Source organism: Seriola dumerili, unplaced genomic scaffold (assembly GCF_002260705.1).
Source record: "Seriola dumerili isolate Sdu_G_001 unplaced genomic scaffold, Sdu_1.0 BDQW01000800.1, whole genome shotgun sequence".
NCBI classification, from domain to species: Eukaryota; Metazoa; Chordata; class Actinopteri; order Carangiformes; family Carangidae; genus Seriola; species Seriola dumerili.
Window position 1 is genome coordinate 859,853 of NW_019175055.1, and position 22,230 is coordinate 882,082.

The window sequence follows — 22,230 nt, forward strand, 5'->3', positions numbered from 1 at the left end:
CCCAAAAAAAAAAAAAAAAAAAAAAAAATCTCCTCCCCCTGATGAAACACACTGATCTGGGACCAGCAGGTTTCCCATTTCTCACACACTTATTTTCCACCACATTATTAAGACCCAACAGTTTGTTAAAACAATCAGGCTAGATGATTTGATCAGATATCAAATACAATTTAAAGATACAGAAATAAAATATTTAGAAATAAAGGAAACATTAAATATTGATTTTTATTAAAAGGGTTTAATGAAATATTACATATTGAATATGTCTATAAACGACTTATTCAGACTTACAAACAAAGGCAAATGCAACATATAAAACAAAAAGTGCACAGCAGAATATGCGTAATAAATAGGCTATAACACACACAGCCAACACCACAACTTATACATAAGAGCATTGTTTTCAAAGCCATAACAATCTGGAAAACATCGCGAAAAAGAGAGGAGTCTATATGCAAAATGTACATTTAGGCTATTGAATTTGACTAATACAAAATAAGATTAATACAAAAACATTAGCTGTTATTTAGCTTCATATAATCAAAGATATACCAACGAAAACATCTTTAAAGAAAAGATATAAATGATGTGAAGGCATAAACCAAAACTTCCCACTGTGGATACAGGACAAAAACAAGATTCACACAAATAATAATAAAATATTCCATGCTGATATGACATTACATCAGAAACAGTACAGTATCTTGTTGCGAAAGGGCTGTGATTTTCAACTTAAATCGATCTGCAGGTGGAACAAAGGAAAACTATATCATGAGTTTCTTAAATATCCTGAAGGAATGTCACCAAAAAAACAAAGGGAAATTAAAAAACTAATGCTCATTCAATAGAATATGAACAATAGTTCATATACAGCACAAACTAAAATAGAATCTAAAAGATAAGACTGTCACCACATGTTGTTCATATGCGTCCAGACCTTTTTATATAGCCAACAGTCCATGGTCCAGATAGCAGGTTTGGTGGCTTTAAAATGCGTCTGGCGCCATCTTGTGGATATTTCTTGGAATTACACCCCCCTAACCCCCCCCCCCCCCGCGCCCCTCCCTCCTCCTTTACCATCTCACATGAACGAATTAAACCCAAAATACACTCCTAACTTTAACTAAATGTACACCGGCACAAACAAACGCAATTTATTTTTTTTTATTTGAAAGTCCAACTGATCCTGATGAGCTAAACTAGCTGCACCAACTGTGAGCGGAAGTTGGCCTTCAAAATAAATCCATGGAAATTTTTACAAGGATTAACACCGGGATGCATAAAGTTTATTAAATGTAAAAAAAAATAGTTAATAGTTAAAATATTCAAGTAGAAATAATAAATTAAAAACACAATCTGACATTTAGCTGGGCGTTCCTACAGGCTAACCTCGATTATTTTGTTAAATTGTATTTTACATTTGAATACAGATACGTTAAAAGTTGCAATTAAATAATTTAACCATAGAAATAGCACCCACCACAAGCCAGGTACCGCTGTAAACACATCGGCAGTCACAGTATCTTCCTGTTTGGTGTTAGCTGGGATTGTGGTTAACGCTGCGGTTCGGGGGACGTCCTGGTGAACAGTCTGACCTATGAGTGAACCTCTCCGGCAGGAAATAAGCCGAGTCTCCCCCGGGCTGACAGACGGAGCTGAGCCAGCGACGACACTCGTCGTTAAATTACCACCACTGTTTATAGCTAGCTGTAATTTTTAAGCTAATAACGAATAAGGGAGTCGAAACTTTTAGTAACGGACTCGCCGTAAAACGGAAGCATTACGCCGGCAAATGATTCACAAGGTAAGTGTTTAGCTGAGCAAACTAACAGGCAGCTAGTAGTGAATTAGTTAGTGGTAGCTCGTAGCTGTTTTGCTAGCTTTACTAGCTTGTAGTTAGTTGATATGTCGTTTTAATGGTTTGCTAGCTTTAGCGAGCTAGCAAAGATTGTGACACTGTAACTACAACCAGAGATGAAGTAATTCTCCCGGCATATGACTTTTAGTTGTTTATGTTGTAAACGTCTCGTTTACAGTTGCAGCTTCTTTAACGACGCTGCGTGTGGATTTTTATTATTATTAATTAAGTTCGGCTACGTTGCTGGAGATGTGGTGTTGTTTAAACACTTGAAATGTGAGCTGTCGGTCATAAGCTTCAGTTCGGCATAGCTAAAAGGTTTTAATTTAACGTGAGTGGGATGAAGTTCAGGAGTTAATGGAGGTCTGGAGTGATGGCTGAGGAGTAACGTGACGTTTAATTTCCCAATATTTTGGGAGGAGTTTGGTCAGCGGAGGATACAGGGGCGTTGTTGGGATTTCAAACAGCTTAGTGGGCCCTTAAATAGGTTTAATATATATATATATATATATAAGTATCAGGGTAGAATGTGTTGACAGAAACATTGGTTTATGTATTTTTATTTTCTTTCTCTCTCTGGTTGGTTCTGGTCTCGTTTTCAAATGTTTTTATATCAGAAATATGGTTTTCTTTGACGTAAATTGCCTGAAAATAACATGGATGGTTCCTTACTACACTTTTTCCAAATGTAATGAATGACCACAAATTTGACCCAGTCTCTACAATGGGGCAGTGGGTCACACTATTGAAATGGTTTGAAAACAGTATCCTGACTAAACCTTGACATATACCTGTCTGTGATAATCCATCAACATATGTTCCCTTTGATTGTAACTATAGTCAAAATAATTAAAATTTTCTTTTCTTTTTAACTTAAAAAAAAAGGTTTTTTTTAATTAAATGACGTTTATTGACCATAAAATTCCAAAAGAAAGTGTAAAAGTTGCGGTAACTGTATGTACTGTATACTGCATATACACTGTATATATTGTGGTTTTCTTTCTTTCTTTCTTTCTTTCTTTCTTTCTCATTTTGTATGATGTTATTATTATTTTACATTGAGGTGAGGTTTAATGTAAACCCTGGATGGGTTTCTTGTCTCACCTGCACATTCTCTCCATTAAAAAAAGATATAGAATGTATTTGTAATGTTTTATGTGTGCGAACAAATAAAAATAAAATACAAATCAATGCATTTGAGAGTGTGCACACAGACTAGAATTTGCACAACTAAAACATACTAAGCAAATGCACAAACTGTACTGTCTAAATACACATTCCCCATTGGTAGTAATGTATAGCCATTTCGAAACAGTGACTTCCGCTCATTGCTGCAGCTCCAGATGGTTTAAAAGAACATTGACATTGTGTAATCTGAATACAGTTAAACCACTCACTATCATTTATCACTCAAAGTGTGTATAGTTTAGTGAAAGTTGTGAAGAGTGGAGGCCGAAAACATCCCACAGATTTCAAGCATTAGAGTGAATATTTATGTTAGATGGAAAAAAATTACATCTCACAATTTGAAACACATTCTCAGATTTTCACACATCAAACGTCAAGTTGAAAATGAGGCTTACGTTCAGAAACAAACAAAATGATTGTCTTGTCGAGAGGGCAGCCATATCATAGAGAACGATCTTTGACGTAGGAATTTTATCTGTCAGAGATTGCATGCCACCATCGGTCTGTTCTGTCACAGCACGTCACTCGACCGGCTGCTCTTCTGCCATCTCTTCTTTTAACTAACACTGATTCATCTCAACCCAGCACATATTTCCCACTGCTTTTAGTGAAGGAAAGGAGATTTGTTTGTCCTGTTTCCTCTCCTCCTGACTTTCTCAACCAACGTGACGAAGATTACCTGAGGCAGCCATTTAAAGTGCACGCAAATTGTCGACACGCCATGTGGAAATCACATGTGTAAAATACTTCCAACATCCTGAAGCTCTTAAAACTGGATCACATAAAGAAAAAAGTGCAATAAATTGAAGTGAACCGACTCTTTTACAGAGCTGTGTTTTGGAAAAACAACTTGGCGTGTGATGTCGCTAAGATCAGTGAAAACATTTAGCTTAATTGTAGCTTATTAGGAGCCCCCCCCCCCTTGCCACAAGGGATCTAACAAATCACATTGTGTGTCTTTGCAGATGCCTGGTCAACTCGACAGCAGCCTGAAGCCCAGAAAGAGGAAGATCACCTCTGAGGTCAAAAGCTCCAGAAAGGTTTGTATCACTAGATAAAGACAGCAGTGGTGTGCTGCTGTTAAACGAGTTGAGTTAAATGGTATTTTTCTTTAAACAGTTTATAAAAAGTCCATGTTTGATGTCTTTTCCTTCACTGATACACATAGAATCAAAGGATATTGATTATTAGTAAATACAGCGTCATCTTAACCCTGGTCTTTCTCTGTGTGTCGCAGGCGTCTGCTGCCAGGAGGAGATGTGTGAAAAGTTCAAAGACGCACTCGGCAGCAGAGAGCGAATCAGGAGTCAGTGGCTGTGGTACGGCGGCCGACCCTGTGGAGGGACGGTCTCGCATCAGCTGTGAATGTCACCAGTCTGCGGGCAGGAGGAGGTGCTCGGCGTCACCGGAGCTCGAGGGACCAGAGGGCAAAGAGAACGAGCTGAGGACGGGGCTGGATGCGGACGGCTGCAGCAGAGTGAACGGCTTCCAGGACAAACAGGAGCGGGAGGAGATGGATTACGAAGAAACCGGCAAAAACATCTTTCCAGACGACGACAGCAACCAGATTCTCCCCGTGGAGCAGTTCTTTGGAAACCTGGACGCTGTACAGGTGAGGCAGCTTGGTTTACCACAGTAACTGGATAACCTGTTGCATCCATCAATCAATCAATCAATCAATCAGACTTGATTTGTATAGGACTTCATACAAAGAATTTAACACAAAGTGCTTAACAGAATAAAAGCAATAACAAACAACCCCCTCATTCACACACACACACACACACATAAATAAATAAAGACAATAAAAATAAGACAATAATAACAAGAACTGAGGAAATGCTGAAGACTGGAGAGCAAAGAAAACCATAGTGATAAAATAATAAAACACTAAAACAGGAGATTTATTAAAATGAGTAAAACCAGAAATAAACGGTGGGATATTAAAAATCAAATAAAAATGAGACAAGATGGTGAAGATAGAATAATAAAATGTTAAAAGAGAGGAGATGTTTGGAAGTGAGTAAAACCAGTTAAAGATAAAAGTAGAAATAAACTAAATAACCAGAAATAAAAGTAAGGTATTAAAAGGAAAACAGTCCAGAAAATAATCATAGAACAAAAGGACACACCAGTAAAAGAGCTGAAAATATATAAATAAATAAATAAAATAGAAATAAAATGAAACCAGTTTTTGTAGAGGAAATTGTTCTGTGCTGACGGCCAGTGTGAAACAGGCTACACATCATTAAAGCAGCTCTCTCATCTGTCAAGTAAATATTCTTTATACTTGTGTATATATACCATAATACTGTTTCCTCACATGCTTCTGTGACGTTCAGATCTCAGCTCAGCCCCTGGTATGGAAATATGTTCTACCAGCGATATTTATAAATAATAATGATAATAATAATAATAATAACTTTTTATTTATATAGCACTTTTCAGAACAAAGTTACAAAGTGCTGTACAAACATCAAATCAAATCAAAGCAATAAAAGACAGAAGAGAGGCAATGTTTAAACAGTTGAATAAGTGTTCAATCTGCTGATGAAGTGTGTGTCATTTGGTCAAAAGCTCCAGAAGAAGTGTGTAAGTGGGCATTGAGATTGTTTTGTCAACTGCTGTTTGTGCCTTTTTTAGGATGAATTAAAATCACTTATCCAAAAAAACTACAAAACAAAGGTAAAGGTGCAGAAAGGAAAACCATGTGTTGCATCATTAAACTGACATTTTACTCTTTTATAAAAACACTGGCTGGATTTGTTATGTTCTTCACATCAGACTAAAGGCACTAAAAATGATCTTTGCTTTTAAGAATTAAGAGTAACGAGAAACAAGAGAGACATGAAAGAATTAAACCCTGATCTCGTTGAGGCTCAGAAACTGAAATAAATCTGACAGTTTAACAGTTCGATTTATTTCCAGGTCGAAATTGACGAAATGCCGAATTAACTCCACAATGAACTCTTTATGCTACAGGACTTTCCTCAGAGACCGTCAGCGACTTCTGCTCGCGCCCACCGGGAGAACAGGCGGCGACATTACTTCGCACGAGAGGACAGCGACGAAGAGGAGGTGGACTTCTGCAGCATGCAGCAGGACGACAGAGGAGGCACTTAGAGATGAGTAACTGCACTGATGACGGCTGAGGACTCACAGTGACGTCTGAGGAAAGACGTAAAATCTCTCAGCGGCACTTAGGAAAAAAATCAGCCAAATGAAACACGGCGTTCAATCAGTCCTCGTCTAATGTGCTGAACGTGTTAAAGTTCACCACTGGTAATTATGACTTTGTAAACAGTTTAGTTCTTGTTCTTTAAACTTGGGAATTGCACAAAAAAGCCAAATTGTTTTCCACCCATAACATCGGGCTGATGCCTCAATATTTCATGTGTTTTAAACAGCTGCAGTAATGAGATTAATATGGACACCTGTGAGGAACAATTGGAGGAGTGATTGTTTAATTATTTATTGTTAAATGTATGCTCACACCTCCCCGGGTTCAGTTGTAACAGGACTTAACCTGGACGGTGTGATGACAGCACTTTATATCGACCAATCAGTCCACAGAACATGAGATGCTTGAGATTGTCTTTGAGAAGTACCAAATACAGTGCTGGACTAAAGTCACAAACGTTAAAACTGTTTATTTTTTCCTCACAAATCTCCAAATTAAAAAGGTCTGAAATTCTAAATGTAAAAGTCACGTGTTGATAAAAGCAGCGTAAGAAAAGATTTCATGTGATGAAGGAGCAGGGAACACACACGTCAACAGTGTCAACATGAGCTCATTTAATACCACAAATGTCATGTCTGTAGTTTTCTTATTCACCAAGTGTCTAATATTCCTGTATATATATATATATATATATACACACACACATATCAATAATCAATGCAGCTAATCATCTTCCCTGACATGGTTCCTGTTGGGTTTATATTTGCAAAAAAATGACAAAATTACAAATGAAAAATTTATAGTAAAAAAACAAAAAAAAAAAACCTTGAGGTTTCTCGTCTAAATCAGAGTCACAGTCGTTGTACTCGAGTTTTTCTTCTGGCCGTCCAAGCAAATGTTTTATATATTTTTACTGCCTTATTTATGTAAAATGCTTTTCATATTCTTCTATGCAACTTTGTGACTGAGCGAATGCCTTGTACAGGAAACAGTCATTGTAATCAGCTCATGCGTTTTTCATCACCGGCCAACACAAAGAAGAAATAAACATTTTTCATGGTTTCAAGTCCGAGTAATTACTCAATGAGGTAAAAATAAAAAGGTGACGTCACCTTGTTGCTACAATGGAGATATTCACATGGTTCATCAGTGTAAGACATTATGTTGTCACAGCTCATACACACGGAAGCTGAGAGAGGCCATTTATTTTCCCATTATCTCAACATAACTGAGTTCTCTATATAATTCATCAGAGAATATTTCAGTCAAGGGCAGAAATCACAAAACTGTCTTGACTTTTCAAACAATATCAGATCAGTCCTCATCAGCTAATGAGTTGCTAAGGATTGTTGCTAAGGAGAAGTGTTATTGCGACTTACTGTATGAGGTTCAGTCAAAATCATTTTCTCCGGATAATTATCTCCTTATTTCGGGATAATAAAAAATCGTTTTATCCTGATAATATCTCGTTATCTTGATATAACAGGATAATTATCTCATTGCAGGATAACAAAAAAATAATTTTTCTCTTGATAATATCTCGTTAAGTCTAGCTTTATCTTGAGATAACAGGATGAAAAATAAATATTTGTGAGTATGCCCTTTTCTCGGCTTCTGTACATACAAATTAATTCATAAAAAAATATTCACTTCAAGCGGCTCTTCTTGCCATTGGTCGTCTGGTTTCTCTTGTTGGCGTCGCTGGCTCGTTTAAAAACCTTCTTGGCGTCACACTGCAGGTTGTGAGCTCCCTTCTTGTGGCACACGATGTGAACCAGCTTCAGGTTTTCCCTGGTGAACAGCAGGCGGTAGAAGTAGGTCAGGTTGACGTCGGCTGCCTTGTGATTTTGCAGAGCGTCCAGCAGAGCGGGAATGACCGTCCTCTTCTTTTCTATCCTGGACCCAAGAAGAAGAAGAAATGTTGGGTTTGTTCAAGAACTAGCTTCCTTATGCACAAGACATTTGAGTCATTAGAATAGTGATTGGTTTAAACTTAACGTCCTTGTGCAGATGTTTTAAGTTCACATTCAAATACTTACTGTAATATGCGAAAAGCCATGTATGAAAAACAGCCTCGAGTTTTGTGGAATAACCAAAAACATACAGAAAAACAAAGACATGCTAATGTGCATGATGTAAAATGCACGAAAGTGAATTCTATACAATATGAAATTAAACTATAGTGAAATTTCAGCTGTGCACTGAGAAGAAATGACAGTTATGAAGAATGAATTATACTTTTCATGTTCAGAAAATGTGCGATATGTGAGAAACTCCAGTATGTTCTTTACTTGAGTATTTTCTTAAGAAACTTGTGACTTTTGACTCCACTACATTTCTACGAAGCGCTCTTACTTTGAAGCAGAGCCTTAAGTCAGTGGAATAGATTTTATTTTATTTTGAAAAATGCGATAGACCATACACTATAAGGCAGAAGATTCTTCACAGAGACCATGTTCTGATCTGAAGTCTGTGTTTGAAGGTTTACAAATAAAGATTCATTTAGTTTGAAATGTTTGCTGCGTTTACCACGACCAGACTTCATCACTGACTAAAAACAATAAGAAATGTGAAAACAACAATGGCTCCCTTTTGTTGATTCAATGTGTTTTCATGTCCATGTCTACAGTCTGTGATCATTTTCTACAAGTTCAACAGTCAGTCAGTCCGCAGGTTGTTTCAGAGTCATTAGGTTCTGTAAATGTGGAAACGGTACAGAACATAAAAAATTTACTTTTGAATCCTTTAGTATTTTAAAACCAAGTTCTCCAGTAAAAATCTGACTGAGAAATATTTGACCTGGAGGATCTAAACTCTGACTTCAGTGATGGAGCTGTGAACTTTCTCCACCTCTGGATCTATATAATATATTTTTAGATTGCCCTTCGTGACTCAGCTGAAGCGCCCGACCTGTGGTCCAGGTTCCAGGTGCTGAAGACGATCCTGCTCTCTCGGCTGCCGTATGGGTTGATGGAGTGGAGGGACTTGCACACGTCCAGGTCAAATGATCCCTGAGGAAGAGGAAGGTGTAAATATGTTAAAAAGCTGCTCCCGCTCTTTCAGAATCACTCGTCAGTTTGGTCTGGTGGTCTACAGTATGTCCCGTGGTACCTGGCAGGTGAACCATCCCTCCTGAGTGCAGAGGCGAGCCGGCTCCTTCTCAGTCCTGTCAAAGTAAGAGCCGTTGTATCTGGCTGCTTTCAGCATTTCCACCAGGCTCTTTGATGTTTTCAAGAACTCGGCCCTGACTTTAGCTTTCTGGATGGTTTTGGTTGCGTCGTCCAACTGAGAAAAAAACACAAACAAACAATCCGTTAGATATCATGTCAGACGCCTGAGACCTGCGGAGATGAGCGTCAGTTCGTAGACCTACCTCCTTCATGTAACCTCGTATCCTGCTCTCACAGTTGAACTTCATGTAGGCGGACTTTGTCTTGAATCGAGCTTCGACACCTGAAATGAAACACTCACATTTTCCATCATCTTGAAGAACCAAATGTCTCAAGAGTTAAATCCTAAAGCCGGGATGTTCATTACACCTCACAGTATGAAAAGCAATCTGTTGCAACAAACTCTGCCTTTCTGGAAAAACAGCCAGAAATGTGAAGTTTGTCTTCAGTGTTGCTGCAGAGCAGAGCCACAGAGTCACTGCAGTCAAACAGACTGATCCTCTCGGGGGCATTGATGACTCTCTGTTAGCTGATGAGATACAGTTTCCCATCTTCCTTTAGAAGTTCATATTTTAACTTAAACATGGCAACAACTGAAGGAGGTTACTGTTTTAAGTGAAGTTGGCAGTTTTATCTCCAAAACTCTCTGCTGTGGTTGCAGTAATCTGTTCAGAATCTGCTGCTGAAACTGAGAAAACTACATTCGAATACCTCACTTTAATGTGAAAAGGATCTCCCTTAAAACAAGAACAGTTTTATTGCTATAACCAGAAACTGAGCAGATATTATGTTGTCGTCATGGCGGCGGTGACTCTACCTCTGAACCACTCCTCGTCCTCCTCTCTGCTCTCCAGCTCAGACCTGTCGTCCAGGTTCAGCAGCAGGTCACTCAGGATCTTACGCCTCTTCGGAGACTCCTCGTCAGACAGGAGCCCCTTCGCTGCTTTGATGATAGCGTCGGCGTGTCGGTCTGTGTCCAGTAACTCACCGATGTCATGCACAACTGAAATCAGGTATCAAGTATAAGAGAGAGAATCATTTCTGTTGATTTATTTTTTGTGTTGTTTCACCTACCCCCGCTCCACGTCTGCTCCCCATAGAGAAGAATGAGTTCGGTGTGGTCCGGCAGAGTCTGGAAGAATTCCTCCGTCACTTTTGTCCCATCAGAATACAAACAAACATGTGCACCAGGAAGTGGCAACTGGAAATATGGACAACATAATAATAAAATAATTATAATGGATGTTATTTAAATTCATGCCAAAATGTATAAATTTACATTGAGGAAACACTGAAGACGGGAAAGCAAAGATAATGATAGAGTGATAAAGATAAAATACTAAAACAGAGGAGATGTATTAAAGGGAGTAAAACCAGAAATAAAAGGGAGGATATTAAAAGTCAAATAAAAGTGAAGATAAAATAGGAAGGATAAAATAATAAAATGCTAAAAGAGAGGAGATGTTTGGAAGAAAGTAAAACCAGAAATAAAAGAAGAAATAAATAACCAGAAATAAAAATAGGGTATTCATAAAAATAATCCAGAAAATAATCATAGAATAAAAGGACATTGCTTAAAATATATTAATAAATAGAAAGATAAATAAATAAAATTGAATTAAAAGCCAGCCAAAGAGGTATGTCTTGACTTTGCTTCTAAAATGTATTTAAGTTATACATACAACATTATATGAACACTGTATATACTGTGATGCCTGTGTCACACAATCCTGCCCAGACGTGGGAAAGCACTATTTATTTTAATTTTTACAGTGTGCAGACGATGTGGAGACACATGATGACAGAATACAGTGATTATCTAATTATCTTGTGTTTTTTTTGTTTTTTTAGATTAAATGTTTCCTGTGACAGAGTCTGCTCTGATTAAATGGATTTATTTATCTTGTGTTCACACACAGGAGACTAGACGAGCAGATGATTGTCTTATACAAAAGGCTGCAGCTAGACTCCTGCTAGATACTGCTGGATCATATTACACCCATTTTATCCTCCTTACATTGGCCACCTGTGTCTTTTAGGATCCATTTTAAAATACTTTTAATCACTTATAAGACTCTGTCTGGTTTGTTATCGTCTTACATCTCAGAACGGCTCTCCCCTTATCATCAAACTCGCTTCCCCAGTTTAGGCAGCTTTTGATTCTTGATTTGAATATTTTTATCTTTGGTTTCTACTTTAGTTTTTTTTTCTTTTGGCTGCTTTATTGATTTTATTGCTTTAACACAGTATTTGTAATTTTGTAATTACACTTGTCTTGGTAATTGACACTTAGCCTTAATTCTCTTAATCTTTTATTGCTTTGTTTTGTTTTTATGTTTGTACAGCACTTGTAACTGTTTAGAAAAGTGCTATATAAATATAAAAGTTATCATTATTATTATTATTGTTATTATTATTATTATAGAATAGCTCCTACTGACAGAAACTAATTTAATCTGAAAGGTGCAACATATTTGAAATGTTCTTTACTGTTAATGTATCTGGGGTATGCACCTATCTGCCTCTCTGACCTGTTCATGTGCTGCTGTAATTCTCAGTTTCCCTCCTGTGTGTAAATGAAGTTAATCTTATTTAAATAGCAGAGAACTGTGACATGTCAGGAACATTATGTGACATAATGTGAAGATAACTTTATCTTTCAGTTTCGAGGTTGGTCACATCTAGTTCAAGGTGAATCTGACCGTGAACTAGACCAGAGAGGAGCCCTGTGTCGAGCCGCAGTTAATTCAATAGATAAAGTTACGTCTTCTTATTGAGAACAAATTAATATCAGCTTGAGCTGGTCACAAACAGCTGTGTGTTTATTTTGTTCACCAGCAGCGTTTAACTTCGCTCCTCGCTGAAGAGAAAGATGAGGATCGGGCGGTAAAGCTGTTAAAAACACGCGGGCTCACCTTTAATGTCTTGCAGCCTTTTTTAAGCAGCTCCTTCAGGTCTTTTGCTGCAACTCCATACTTCCTGTTTTCATTAAAACTCCTAATTTTCACGGGTTTACTTTTCCTGAAAAGCCCGAACATCTCACCGCTTCAGTTTGTAACTACCGCTTCCTCTTCCTCTTCCTCTTCAGACTGACTGCGCGGCGATGTGCTGCTGCCCTCTAGTGGTTGATGCGGGGCCATGGTTTCTGACAGTGAGAGTCTGCTGTGAACAGTGGTGGAGAGTATTCAGATTCATATTTTTTTTTACAAATAAAAGTGGCGATATTATACGAAAAGCGTAAAACATTCACTTAAAGAAATCAAGAATCTCTGTTTTTATAATATTTATAATTATCTTTTTTAATTCGTTTTTACACAGATCCGGTTTACTGTAATGGGGGACCTTTTAAGTTTAAATCGTAGATTGTATATAAAAATGGACGTCGACTCCGGGTCTGGAAAATTAAGCCAATGCGGAAGTGTCTTAAACTTGCCTTCTATCGAATGACCATCATGGTGACTCCACTGGTTGCAAAAAGAAGTATTATATATATTATCATACAAGTCATTGTGTCTATGTTTGGGAAGAGAAGATCTTCATGTGTGGACACTGCAGGTGAAGGTGGTGCAGGGCCTCCATCATTGCTGCAAGAGGTTGTAGGTGTCCCCAAAGATCCAGACCTTGGCTGGATGGAAAAAAACATTATAATAGAGAGAAATCATATCAATATATTATTGAGTATAGAGAAAAAGACAAAAGAAACAGCACTCTGATTAGATGATCACAGACATCTGAAAATACATTATTCCCTCAGCTTAGTTGTAATAAACAGTCTGCTGAACCGTTTTACATTAAATAACAATAGAATAGAAACTGTAAAAGAAGAAATGGATTTTTCAACATCTGTGTCGTGATACAGAGAAGAAAACTGTAAAACTCTGGTCAAGTTCCCACAGTGTGTGACACTGCAGTGACAAGGATCAAACTTTGTACTTGTCAGTGTCACACACTGGGAATGTTGCTCACTGAGTTTTAGTTTTCTGCTCTTTATCTCTGCACACAGATGTCAACAAAAGCATTTCTTCTTTCCCTGTGTCTTTGTTTAACCTCCCCACTGACCATTTGTTCAGTTTTGATTCAAATGTTTTAACAAATACAAACCTCTTTGCCACAAGCACAATTTGTTTTCACGTGCACAAACTTGAATTTGTCATGCAGATTTATTTGACAGGTTTACAAAGTTTGATTTCCAACTACAAACATTGGAATTATTTGTGAACATCACTTTATAAGCTCAAAATCATTTTGAGCCTAATTTGAACCGGGGGCTAAGTCGTCCATTCAAGCAAGGCCACAACTGGGGGGTGCGAGTTAGCCACCGGGCGGCAATCTCTTTCGATTTCCTTTAGTTATATTCTTAAATTGCATTCACGATGGTCTTAAAAACTCTTCAACACCAAGATGGAAAGTTGCAGTGCAAAGACTGGACACTGACTGTTTTCCCTGGTAAAAATGTTGTAAATAGTTTCCATTGGGCACAATGCTGTTACTGTTTGTAACAATTAATTTGTAATTTGTGCTTTCTTTTATTCTTGCAGCTCACATCATGTGCTGTGGATGAATGAGCATCGGTTGAGAAAACTAAAGTCATCACATGACTCACTATCACAGGGTGAGGAGCCGTGGAGAGAGATAATCAGTTTCACCTGAACCTCAAGTTCTATTAGTAAGTTATATGATAAGTTTATGGCGCTACAGTGACTCTTGAGGAACAAAGCGGTATTACAAGATGAGACAGACCGCTCAGGACATCTAGCACCAGTTACACAGCGAACCTTTCTAAGGCAATCTGCAATCATTTATTTCTGCCCCATTAACCCCATTACCATTCTGTTCAAAGGAATGCATTTATTAAGAGTTGCTGTATATTGGTTGAACTTTAAATAAAGGGCTGATTTGTTTTAGCATTTGTAAGTGTCCTTGATTTTTAGTTTTAATTCATATATATGTATTAGGTGAACCTGGATGAAATTAATGCAGTATAATGGAACAGGGCTGCAGTAAATCCTCCTTCATGAGGATTATAATGTTCAGTATTTACTGAATCCTATAAATGGGATGGACAAAATGTTAGGAACACCTCTCAGTATAGGGTTAGTTTATATACAGTGGTGTCCAAAAGTCTGAGACCACTTTCCCATGTAGCCTCACGTGTTGCTCCATAGCAGCTCTAGTATCGTTCAATTTCATTTACAAACCAGAATAAAAGGAGCCATTACAAACACTGAATGGAGTTCAGCAGGGAATCTCCTTAAGTCTCAAGTTGTCGTGTCTCACTTATTTATCCTAGTGAAATTCAGCAGAAAAATATGAGAAACAGCATTTCAAACAAAATAGAAACTAAAGTGAAGCTGAAATGGGAATCACAGTTTTGTCTCCTGAGCTGTAGAAGAGCAAAGTTTCTTCAGGAATTTCCTAGTTATGTGCCTGCAACGCAGGAGCCTTGAAGGCATATTATTATTCTGCATACTTATTCTTCTTAGTCATCTTCTGTATCGAAATTTCGGTGCGTAACTAGTCCAGCAGCTTTGAGAAAACTCAGACAATATAGATACTCTTAGCGATTTGAGTAACTATGGCAACATAAATGCTGGTAAAAGGCAAATAAATTCCCATAGAGAATGAATGAGGAGACGTCTTCAAAATGACCAAACCCAGCCCTCTTTGGAGCTCTACAGCTGCGTCATACTTCAACACACACACACACACAATTATTGACAGAAACACACAAACACCATCTCCATGATATGAATTAACCTTCAAAATAAAAGTCTCAATATGGTAAGAGGGAATTATTGGCTCTGTTGTAGAAAACCTTATGCAATTTATACTGCCAAACACAGAAGCAGACACTTTCAAAATAAGAGTGTCAAAAAGGTAAGAGGTAAGGTAGGTCACAAAAGTTCCATCTTAGAAGCTATTGTCTATATGGGGATGTAGTGGTGTTAGCTTTATTGCAGATCAACTTCTGTTAGGGCATGTACATGACTGTATATATGTCTTGCTGTGGTTGTGGGGACAAATTTGGGTTTGAAACCATCAGTGTGAGGTTATTGTGGCCAGTCGTGACAGCTTCAAAAGGCTTTTTGAGGGACACCTTCAGTGACTGAGGTCAGTGTCAGAATGAGTCTCTACGACATGAATGAAACTGAAAGAAACGTCCTTTGTGCAGATTGAAACGAGAGGAATGAAGTACACGCACCAAGCAGCAGGCACATTCAAAACTTCTTAGTGTAGTACAGCTCATGTACATTAGTTTTATTCATAACTCAATTGTTGTCATTGTAAAGGTGTTTAATAAATAAACCTATGATTAAATTGTACCGAGTATGTTTTTTTGATATTTACCATATACCTCATGATGAATCTAACAGGTCACTTTGGTGAATTAGTTTTCATTACTAAGTATTAAGACAAATTAGAAAAGCACAAACTCTAGTATCTATCTCTAGATCCTGTATTATCACTGTTGAAGGATAGACACATTTAAACATTTCTATCATTTTTGTTGTTGATTAAAGCAACATAGAAAGTCTTGTGATTAATTACAAATTCAGGAAAAACTTCAATGTGTTGTGATTTCTATACTGTGCTGCTGCTACTGTTAAAATTCATACCAGACACACTCCATAAAAACCATCAACAAGGAAAAGTTTCATAAAAAACTTTATTTCACATTAAAACTACATTAATTTCAACAATTTACACCACTGGAGAGGTGTACAAAAGAATGTAATGAATGGATGAATTAAATAATGTGTGATATTTACAATCAACTGTAACTGACAAATTATAAATAAAAGTTTGCATAATAAAGAGAGGTGGATAAATCGTACTTAGTAACAAGTATAAATTATAGTAGAAATGTAAAAATAATACTTCATAGCTAAGTGAGGACAGTGCAACAGTCTGACAGGTTGACTGGAAGCTATTGCAGCCGTTCATAAGTGATGGAGGTAAGTTCAGGAGCCGTTATTCATCATCAGAATCATCATGCAGAACCAATTTAAAACACAAGATTAGAATACGTTTTACACTGTGGTTTTACAGTTTAACGATAGCACACATGCTAACTTCAACAACAATAACATTGCAAGTTACTCCTCAAATATATGATACTTGCCAAATGTGTTTGTATGACCTACCGCATTCTTTTTTTTTCCTACCCGAGGTGGGCGAAAACCCTCCCCTACCCTGTCTCTGATTGGCTTAGCCTGATATTGTTACCCTAAACTCTAGCCAATCGTCACTCTTCATGCTTAACCATAAACGAGTACTAGCCAATCAGAGGCAGGATAGGGGCGGGTCTTTGCCCACCTCCGGGTGTGGGGAAAAAAAAGCAGACCTACATGGCAACCACAATACATCCATGATGGCAACGTGAGGATTACCATAGCAATTGATGCACCACGATGGGAAATACCAAATGAAAGGTTTCGTGTGTTAAAGACGACGTTTGAGAAATTCTGATTATATGTTCAGTTTTGGGGTGAAATAATTCATTACATAAACATCTTCCTTTTATGATTAATTCCTACTATTTGTATAAGGTTTTTACGGGACAATTATCCTGATGAAACTATTGATTTGCTAGAGCAACCCCTCTGCACCGAATGGTAGAATCCGATTTCAAAATGGCGACCGCGGGTTTGAATATCTAAACGGGTGGAAAAGATAATATTCTGTGTAATATTCGGTTGTCACTATATTTTTGATTTTGTATTTTTGAAATATTGTGCTAATGTTTCTATTAACTAGCTAATATGGTAAAGACAGACGACATAACCACCGTGGCGGACGGCTGGAAAGGAGTGTTTGACAGAAGCCGGCTGGTTCCTCCACCTAGCCAGACAGTCCGCCTGGCTGTGGATAGCCACTTCACCCAATCCCACGGCTTCCAGCTCAGCCTCAGCCGGGTCACTGCAGCTCACCTCCCGCAGGTGACAGCTCACAGATAACGCTAAATGCTCGGTAGCGATGCAGCTGTAACAGTTCTGCTAACGGCAGTAACACAGTGATGGTTGAACACATAAATACAGTGTAGGTTTTAAGTTGTTGAAGTCTTAGTCTTCTACCTTTGGACTGTAGACAAGGTATGATGAAGACTTATAAAAGTATCTCATCGCTATACTTTATGATCCATTTACATTTTGTCAAACGTACAATTAAGTTGACCCGTACAGAATATCATTATGAATCCTCTTTTGAATTCGGTTTAGAGCTAATCCACCACAGTTAATCTTAACATGCATATTTTGTTTCTTTCTAAGTGATGTACTCATGCAGAATTGAGGATTGGGATCTTGAGTGAAGATGTTTAGGTGGACTCATTCAAATGTTTTTCTGGGAGGTGGCAACGTTAAAGTGGAAGATATTAAAGTTTTACCTTTCCATACCACCAAATCTTTAAGGGCTGTGGATTAACTGATATGAATGTCTCCCCCCTTTTAGTCACAGGAGATCCCAGAGGTGGAACAAGACCTGACCTACCAGCTGCGAGCGACCCTGTTTGATAGAAATCACCAGCACTTCTTTGGGAAAACATGGAGAAGCCAACCCCAGGGGATGAAAAACAACAAGATATCCTTCAATGAGGTAACTTTTATTATGAAAGGCATTCCTCTGAAATAAGGCTAGAGGACTGCAGATGACATTTACTCTGTGTCACTTTATTTGAAGCTCCTCTGATGTTCATTTTATAAGCAGTGGATTGATGATCGTAAAGTAAAACCAGTGCCCATTCAAACATGAATTACATTAATCTAGCATAGCCATTATTTAATTACAACCAACTCAAAAGCTCCACCACTCACAGCAAAATGAGAAGCGACAGTTGTGATTGTGCTTCGCTCTTGAGAATGTTTCCAGCCTAAACAGGCAAGTGACATCCTGCCCTGATTGCCAGTAAGTGATTCCTTTTGCATTTGTTCCAGTTCATTTTCCTACACTGCAAATTGAATAACATCATATTTTTATGCGAAGCAACAACTTATGGAGTTGTGACAGAAGATTCTTCTGTAGAAAAGCGTGGATACAGTGCAAATCTGAATCAATTACAGACACAGTGAACTGCAGATCAGTTAATGATGACCAATGTTCAGTCAGTTTTACAGGGTTAAGAGGTTAATATACTCAAATGCATCACACAGGGAACCTGCCCCTGAAAAACTTAAGTATTTCTCTACACCATTAAATAGTCATGACCCAGTAAGCAACACTATTCATTTCAAGTTTAACAGTCACAAACTCGTCTTATCTCCTTCATCAGGACTCTGGTGGTGTGCTTTTATCAGATTTAGGTTACAGTGACTTTATACTTATACTACATTTTCTGGAAAGTTAATATAGACACCTTTGATGGATAAAATAACCAGACAACATATCAAAGAAGTTGTGGTTTGTGTGCCGCCGTGATTCCCCAAAACTGTGTCTATACTCTGACCCCATTCCTGATAGTGAGGAACTAATAGTAAAAAAGAGATTTTGTAAAGGCCATGCACAGTCACACAGTCGTTTTCACTTACTTCAGCTAATTAAACCACTACTCATTTTGAAGCTGGATGGAGCTATATACTAGAAATACATGAGGTCACCAACTGTGATAAATGAATCAGCTGTAACCTCTCTGAGTTTTAAACCTTCTCAGCCTGGTGCTAAAAATCTTCAGCACAGCAGCATGAATGTGCTTTCTGCAGTGATAGTTGACGATGTGTCCATTTGTAACTGAACAGGTAAAGTGGTGTTTTTTTGAAAGTCAGTGTCCTAGAGCTGTTGTGCTCAGCTTTGCATTTCTGTAATTTTTGGAGACTGTTGTATTTTTCTATTCAATCTCAACCTCCTCAGTTTCCACTCTCCCACTGAGCAGACATGCTCGAGAAAACCTGATTGATTTTCCACCAACCAGCTCGTACAGGGTACAAGAATTCAACATCTAATGGTCTCCATAGCTGTAATATTTCTGCCTCCTTTAAAGGAGCTACATGTAAGTTTTTGCTATTGCTATATTGCCAACATTAGCATTAACAGCTATTCACAGTGTCAGTGACAGTTGCACAAAAACTATGAGCAGCCCAGTGAATTTGAATTGGATTATTTGGTGTAACTACAACCAATTACACAGCAGCACACTGAGGCAGACGGCCAGGCCTGCCAGCCAAAATGTTATAATTTGTTCATTTTACAAGACTGAAGTTTTAGTGAATTCTCAGTATCGCACTTTGGTCAGTCTCAGCAGAAATCACTGTATTTATGCTTGAGCTTTACTCTGTGTTCTAGTTACTATTACTTAATAATACATCTGATGAATCAGTTAGTGGGTTAAAATAATGTTTCAATTGACAGGATAATTGATTTATAACTATTTAGATAATTGTTTTAATCATTTTAAGTCTTATCCAGTAAAACTCCTAAACATTTGGAGCTTTTTTTTTTTCAAATTCATATCATTTAAAATGAGCTTTTGATTTTGCACTGTTGATCAGCCAAATTTAACTGTTTGAAGACATCAGATCGGACTAACTTGTGAAAGGCATTGTTCATAATTAGTTTGACATTTTACAGCCTAAAATCAATAAAAATAGCGAGAGACAAATTAGTATATAACTGTTATTTGCAGCTGTAAATACATCTTTGTAGAAAGTCGCTTCTCTGCACTTACAGAAATCACTCTGAAGTCAACTGCTTGTTGTGAGCCTGAAGTGCAGCCCCTCCTGTGACGTGGTGATAATTTTAGTACTGTTTCCTCATCTCTTCACGTTTAGCTCCGGGTTATTGTCTTTATTAGACTGCTGCTCGGGATTGTGTTGCTGCAAACAGTGTTTGTCGGCTACATTATAATGATAAACAGGCAACTTCCAACCCTCAGAACATCAGTCCTTTATGGTTTGGAGGTAGATTTGGTGCAATTACATGTACTTGCTGTAGTATTTATTGTAATTTAACACCCTCTTTTGCAAGTGGTAATATGTCTGCTGTGGTTGAGCTGCTCTGAACAAACAGCAGTAAAGACTTACTGGTTGTTTTTCTCTGGATTTGAATTGTAATGTACTTAACTTAACCATGTGAGTCGGTGTGGGTGAAGTTGGCCTGAGTTTCGCAGAAGTCTTCAGTCTCACTTTGCCACTTTTTTCCATTTTTTTCCCGACCATTGTTCTTTGGGTCTTTTCTCCTCTGTAATCATCATTAGACAAACGGAACAAAGACACAATTTTTTTATGTCAAACTAGGTGATGTACTCTTTGAAAGATGAGCTTTGATGATGAAATTTCCTATTACTTCTGGGAAATCTGAAAATGTCGTTGCGACGAGGGACTTGAGATACAAAAGACAAAATATACAACACTGATATTGAAATATGCCACAAATAAGATTATCTTCATGGTATCCATTCAACTTGAAAATGATTTCTTTTGTTTAGCGAGGCAGCCTCTGGTCTCTGTGTCCATCCTGCTCCGGCTCCTGTACAGTAGTAAAGTAAAGTGAAGTTGAAGGCTTCAAACAGCTTTTGACATGTGACTGTGCAGTCCAGAGTTTTTCTAGTCAGGTGTGTGGAGAGGAGATCTAACCAGGCAAAACCTATGGCACCTGACTAGTATTTTAAAAACTGATGTTTCTGCCGTGGCTCATGCAAATGTGTGACACTTTAAAGAACTGTATCTATTTGCGTCCTATTTGTAGCCTAAACCCATTTTTTAGCTGTTAAATTATTGATTTAATCTATTATGTTTTAGTCTACAAAATCAGGTTGATACCAGTGGTGAGAAAGAAGTACTCAAAAACTAAAAGTAAGACCAGAGTTAGACCTGCAAGAGCAGAAACATCTTGTAAATAGTAAAGAGGTTTTAATTATTTATTCTAAAAGTCAAATGCATTGATAATGTCCATATTTTATTTAGCATTCTTCTATACTTTATACAGCGACTATAGAAATTAAATTCTTTGAGATATAAGATATAAAAAAACATCATATTTCTTTTAATTTATGATGAATTTAACTTGTAAACATAAAGTGTAATTGTAAACTTGTAAACTTGTAGCCAAGTGGCAACCTGGGCATAATTTAAAATGGATGACTTGCTGTTTCTTGAACATAAAGAAATGCACATAGAAACACATTTCTTAAAACAAACATACCTAAGTCATTTAGGTATTAATGATATTGCTGCAGATCTGATCACAACTGACTTTATTGACTAACGTGTCGCATCCTGACCATCGGAGCACAAAACGTTCATGGTTAAAGTTTGATTATATTCATTTGGATCACAGTGCGAACCGAACTGTACATCCTGTACTGAAGGGCGCGGCACAAATACATGTACCGTTACATCCCTAATATATATAAACCATCCAGTGAGCCCTTATTGTCCTCAGGAAACACAGAACAAGGGCAAGAAGACATTACATTTTCCTTGGAGTTAGACGTGGATGTTTTTCCTAGAAAGGAGGAAAAATCAGAGAACAAACAAGGGCTTTTACTGCCCTTTTGTTCATATGCATAAATTCACTTCATTTGGCAGCCATCTTTCATTCAGCCTCTCTTATCTTACCTCCTTCTATGATAATCAAAAGCCAGAGGTCAGGATCAAAAGGAAACAAACAGAAAGGCAGCTCCACTGGCGGCAGCGTTTTGGCATCAACACTTCAGGAGGCATTCCTGCTATCACACGGCTTTAACATCGATCCTGCAGTTGACAGATGTGCTCTCTGTGCAGTGTCTGCCAGAGGAGTTTACTTATAAACGGGTCATCAGTTGCGAACTACAAAACGTACCCCAAAGTAGTCTTATCGCTTGAAAATTCGTCACCCAGCGACATGTTTACCATCCCCTCTGA

General features: G+C 37.8%; 3 protein-coding genes across 3 annotated transcripts in view; 2 read left to right on the forward strand and 1 right to left on the reverse strand.

Annotated features, from left to right (window-relative positions):
- The first annotated feature begins 1,590 nt into the window (after positions 1–1,590).
- cunh1orf174 (chromosome unknown C1orf174 homolog) lies at positions 1,591–7,289 on the forward strand. Its single transcript, XM_022765964.1, has 4 exons — positions 1,591–1,804; positions 4,012–4,086; positions 4,284–4,658; positions 6,029–7,289. Exons 1-4 carry the CDS (start codon positions 1,793–1,795, stop codon positions 6,167–6,169), a joined length of 603 nt encoding a protein of 200 aa, XP_022621685.1. The 5' UTR covers positions 1,591–1,792; the 3' UTR covers positions 6,170–7,289.
- Positions 7,290–7,394: 105 nt separating this feature from the next.
- On the reverse strand, positions 7,395–12,435 carry dffb (DNA fragmentation factor subunit beta). Its single transcript, XM_022765963.1, has 7 exons — positions 12,313–12,435; positions 10,472–10,598; positions 10,215–10,400; positions 9,601–9,680; positions 9,339–9,512; positions 9,138–9,238; positions 7,395–8,123 (listed from the first exon to the last, which is right to left on the reverse strand). The coding sequence occupies exons 1-7, from the start codon at positions 12,433–12,435 to the stop codon at positions 7,874–7,876; spliced, it is 1,041 nt and encodes a 346-aa protein (XP_022621684.1). The 3' UTR covers positions 7,395–7,873.
- A 4,725-nt stretch (positions 12,436–17,160) lies between these two features.
- The window catches only part of nphp4 (nephrocystin 4), a 162,883-nt gene continuing 157,813 nt past the window's right edge, over positions 17,161–22,230 (forward strand). The window contains exons 1-2 of the mRNA XM_022765934.1: positions 17,161–17,337; positions 17,855–17,992. Coding sequence (XP_022621655.1) covers positions 17,161–17,337; positions 17,855–17,992 — 315 coding nt within the window. The remainder of the gene's footprint in view (positions 17,338–17,854; positions 17,993–22,230) is intronic.

Excerpts from the sequence above, each read along its gene's own strand:
- cunh1orf174 (XM_022765964.1), top strand. Across the intron at positions 4,087-4,283 it reads AGGTCAAAAGCTCCAGAAAG|GCGTCTGCTGCCAGGAGGAG; the intron begins GTTTGTATCACT and ends TGTGTGTCGCAG. Across the intron at positions 4,659-6,028 it reads GAAACCTGGACGCTGTACAG|GACTTTCCTCAGAGACCGTC; the intron begins GTGAGGCAGCTT and ends TTTATGCTACAG.
- dffb (XM_022765963.1), bottom strand. The coding sequence starts at position 12,435 with ATGTTCGGGCTTTTCAGGAAAAGTAAACCCGTGAAAATTAGGAGTTTT. Across the intron at positions 10,599-12,312 it reads AAGGCTGCAAGACATTAAAG|TTGCCACTTCCTGGTGCACA; the intron begins GTGAGCCCGCGT and ends CCATATTTCCAG. Across the intron at positions 9,239-9,338 it reads AGGGATGGTTCACCTGCCAG|GGATCATTTGACCTGGACGT; the intron begins GTACCACGGGAC and ends CCTCTTCCTCAG.